The following is a 2,078-nucleotide window of genomic DNA, read 5'->3' as shown; positions in this document are numbered from 1 at the left end:
ATAAATATTTTCAACACGTAGTGTTTGTCCATATCAAAAAAAGATACAGTTGAAATTACATTAGTTATATAATCAACGTGTCTGTCAATAGTCAATGACATAGTAGCTACATTGTGGCATGTGGCCATGGTCCCCAACACTTTATATATGTACAAATTAGTATTCCTTCGGTCTTCAATCTATAATTAAATATCTCATATTTGAACTTTACGAATTTTAATAAAATTATTTAATTTTATAAATTAAAGTGGGTGAAAGAAAATTATTGGAACGCGAGATCTGTTTGTACATATTAATTTTATATTAAATTAGACAATATCAATTATGCTATCTCATCATGCAGCAACAGCCAGCCATGCAACTCCATACAACTCCCATACGTCTCACTCACACAAGCTCAGCCATGGATGCGAAGAGGTTGAGTTAGTTAGATAAGAGTTAGTTAATGACAGTTGGATGTTAGTTAGTTAGTTAAATGAGTTAGTTAGATATGCACCGGTTATATAAGGTGTTTTGTACTCATTTTCATTCATTGAATAAGATTTGAATATTCTCTCCAAAATATCTCTTCTCTCGTCTTCTCCAACTCCTTCATGTTTATGGAGTTAATCTTCATAGATTTATTATGGTATCAGTGACAAAAGCTTCCACATTCTCTTTCTAATCTCCTCCAAATCTCAACCTTCTTCGATTTATCATCTCTCTTGTGTGATGGCTAATCGCAATCGTGCTGCTCAGCTACCTACCGATGACACATCCAATCCATACTTCCTTCATCCTAGTGATAATCCGGGGATCATCCTTGTTCCACAACAACTTACTGGATCTAATTACGTCGCATGGAGCAGATCCTTCAGCACTGCTCTGCTCGCCAAAAACAAACTTGTATTTGTTGATGGATCCATCCTTCGTCCAGCTCGTGATGATCTACTCTATCAGCCATGGATTCGTTGCAATAGCATGGTCATTTCATGGTTACGCAACTCTGTATCTCCACAAATATGCTCGAGCATTATGTACCTCGATGATGCATATGCAATCCGGTACGATCTGAAGGAACGTTTCTCCACATGTGATCCAACTCGAATCTATCAACTCATGCAGCAACTCATGTCTCTCTCTCAAGGATCATCTGATGTCAACACTTATTTCACCAATCTCCGCATAGTATAATCTCCGCATAGTATGGGATGAATACAAAAATTCTCAACCTATTTCCTGGACGATCAATTCTTGCTCATACTCAGTCATTCTCAATCCCGAAGTCGGCCAAATCCAGTCTCAGTCCCACTACAATTCATAAATTCGCATTAATTTTAAAATATGCGGCTATCAGCACCGCGCGATGCCACTGATGACGATAAGGTCGAACGGTAGTTCAGGAGTAGTGCATAAGTATACGACGCCTTTTGAATAGTTAAGCGCTAATTTTTCCATTTTATTTTACAAATAATTATACTCTCTGAGATCATCTGAATTTATGAATATATTTTTAGAAAGAAAACAATTGGTTAACCTCGTTTTAGTAGCCGGACTAAATTCATATTTCTAAAATCGTATACGATCTCTTTTTATCATAATAAATTTTAATATCGATTTACAAAAGTGCATATCTATACTACAGTACATAATTATCTCGTTTTAAAGTATTGGAAAAATATACATGTGCATAACTCATGTGCTGAAGCAATATTAACTACAAAATGGCCCCCATATAATGCCCAAATTTGCTAGACGAGTTCAATTCTTTGGCTATGATAAGCTGTCTGTTAGTGTTTGAGCTCATCAAGATCAGATTGAGCTGGTGGAAGAATCAAGTCAGGAAATAGCCGTTGGGAACCAAAACAGGAACTAGCCGTTGGAAACGGTTATAACCGTGTTCGGCAAAGGAAGCTGTTCGGCGGTTTTCTTGATCGATACTTCTTAAGGGAGTTGCGATTCATTCCGGAACCAACAACAACAACAGAAATCAAAAGTGATAGAGAGAGAATTCAAGAGAGGAAGTGTTATCTTTCAGCTGTGCGTTTTTAGCTCTCGAAGCAAGAAGTTTTCGGGCGAGTTGAGGGTTTTCCATCTTG

At 37.1% G+C, this 2,078-nt stretch overlaps 1 protein-coding gene across 1 annotated transcript; it reads left to right on the top strand.

The window, feature by feature from the left end:
- The first annotated feature begins 711 nt into the window (after positions 1-711).
- LOC121802892 lies at positions 712-1,173 on the top strand. The gene has a single exon (XM_042202579.1). It carries the CDS (start codon positions 712-714, stop codon positions 1,171-1,173), a length of 462 nt encoding a protein of 153 aa, XP_042058513.1.
- Positions 1,174-2,078: the final 905 nt, after the last annotated feature.

This window comes from Salvia splendens, chromosome 5 (genome assembly GCF_004379255.2).
Source record: "Salvia splendens isolate huo1 chromosome 5, SspV2, whole genome shotgun sequence".
Classification (NCBI taxonomy): Eukaryota; Viridiplantae; Streptophyta; class Magnoliopsida; order Lamiales; family Lamiaceae; genus Salvia; species Salvia splendens.
Note: the sequence above shows the minus strand (reverse complement) of the source record. Positions and strands in the feature narration are given on the sequence as shown.

What these genes read in the sequence shown, in the direction of transcription:
- LOC121802892 (XM_042202579.1), top strand. Translation starts at nt 712, where the DNA reads ATGGCTAATCGCAATCGTGCTGCTCAGCTACCTACCGATGACACATCC.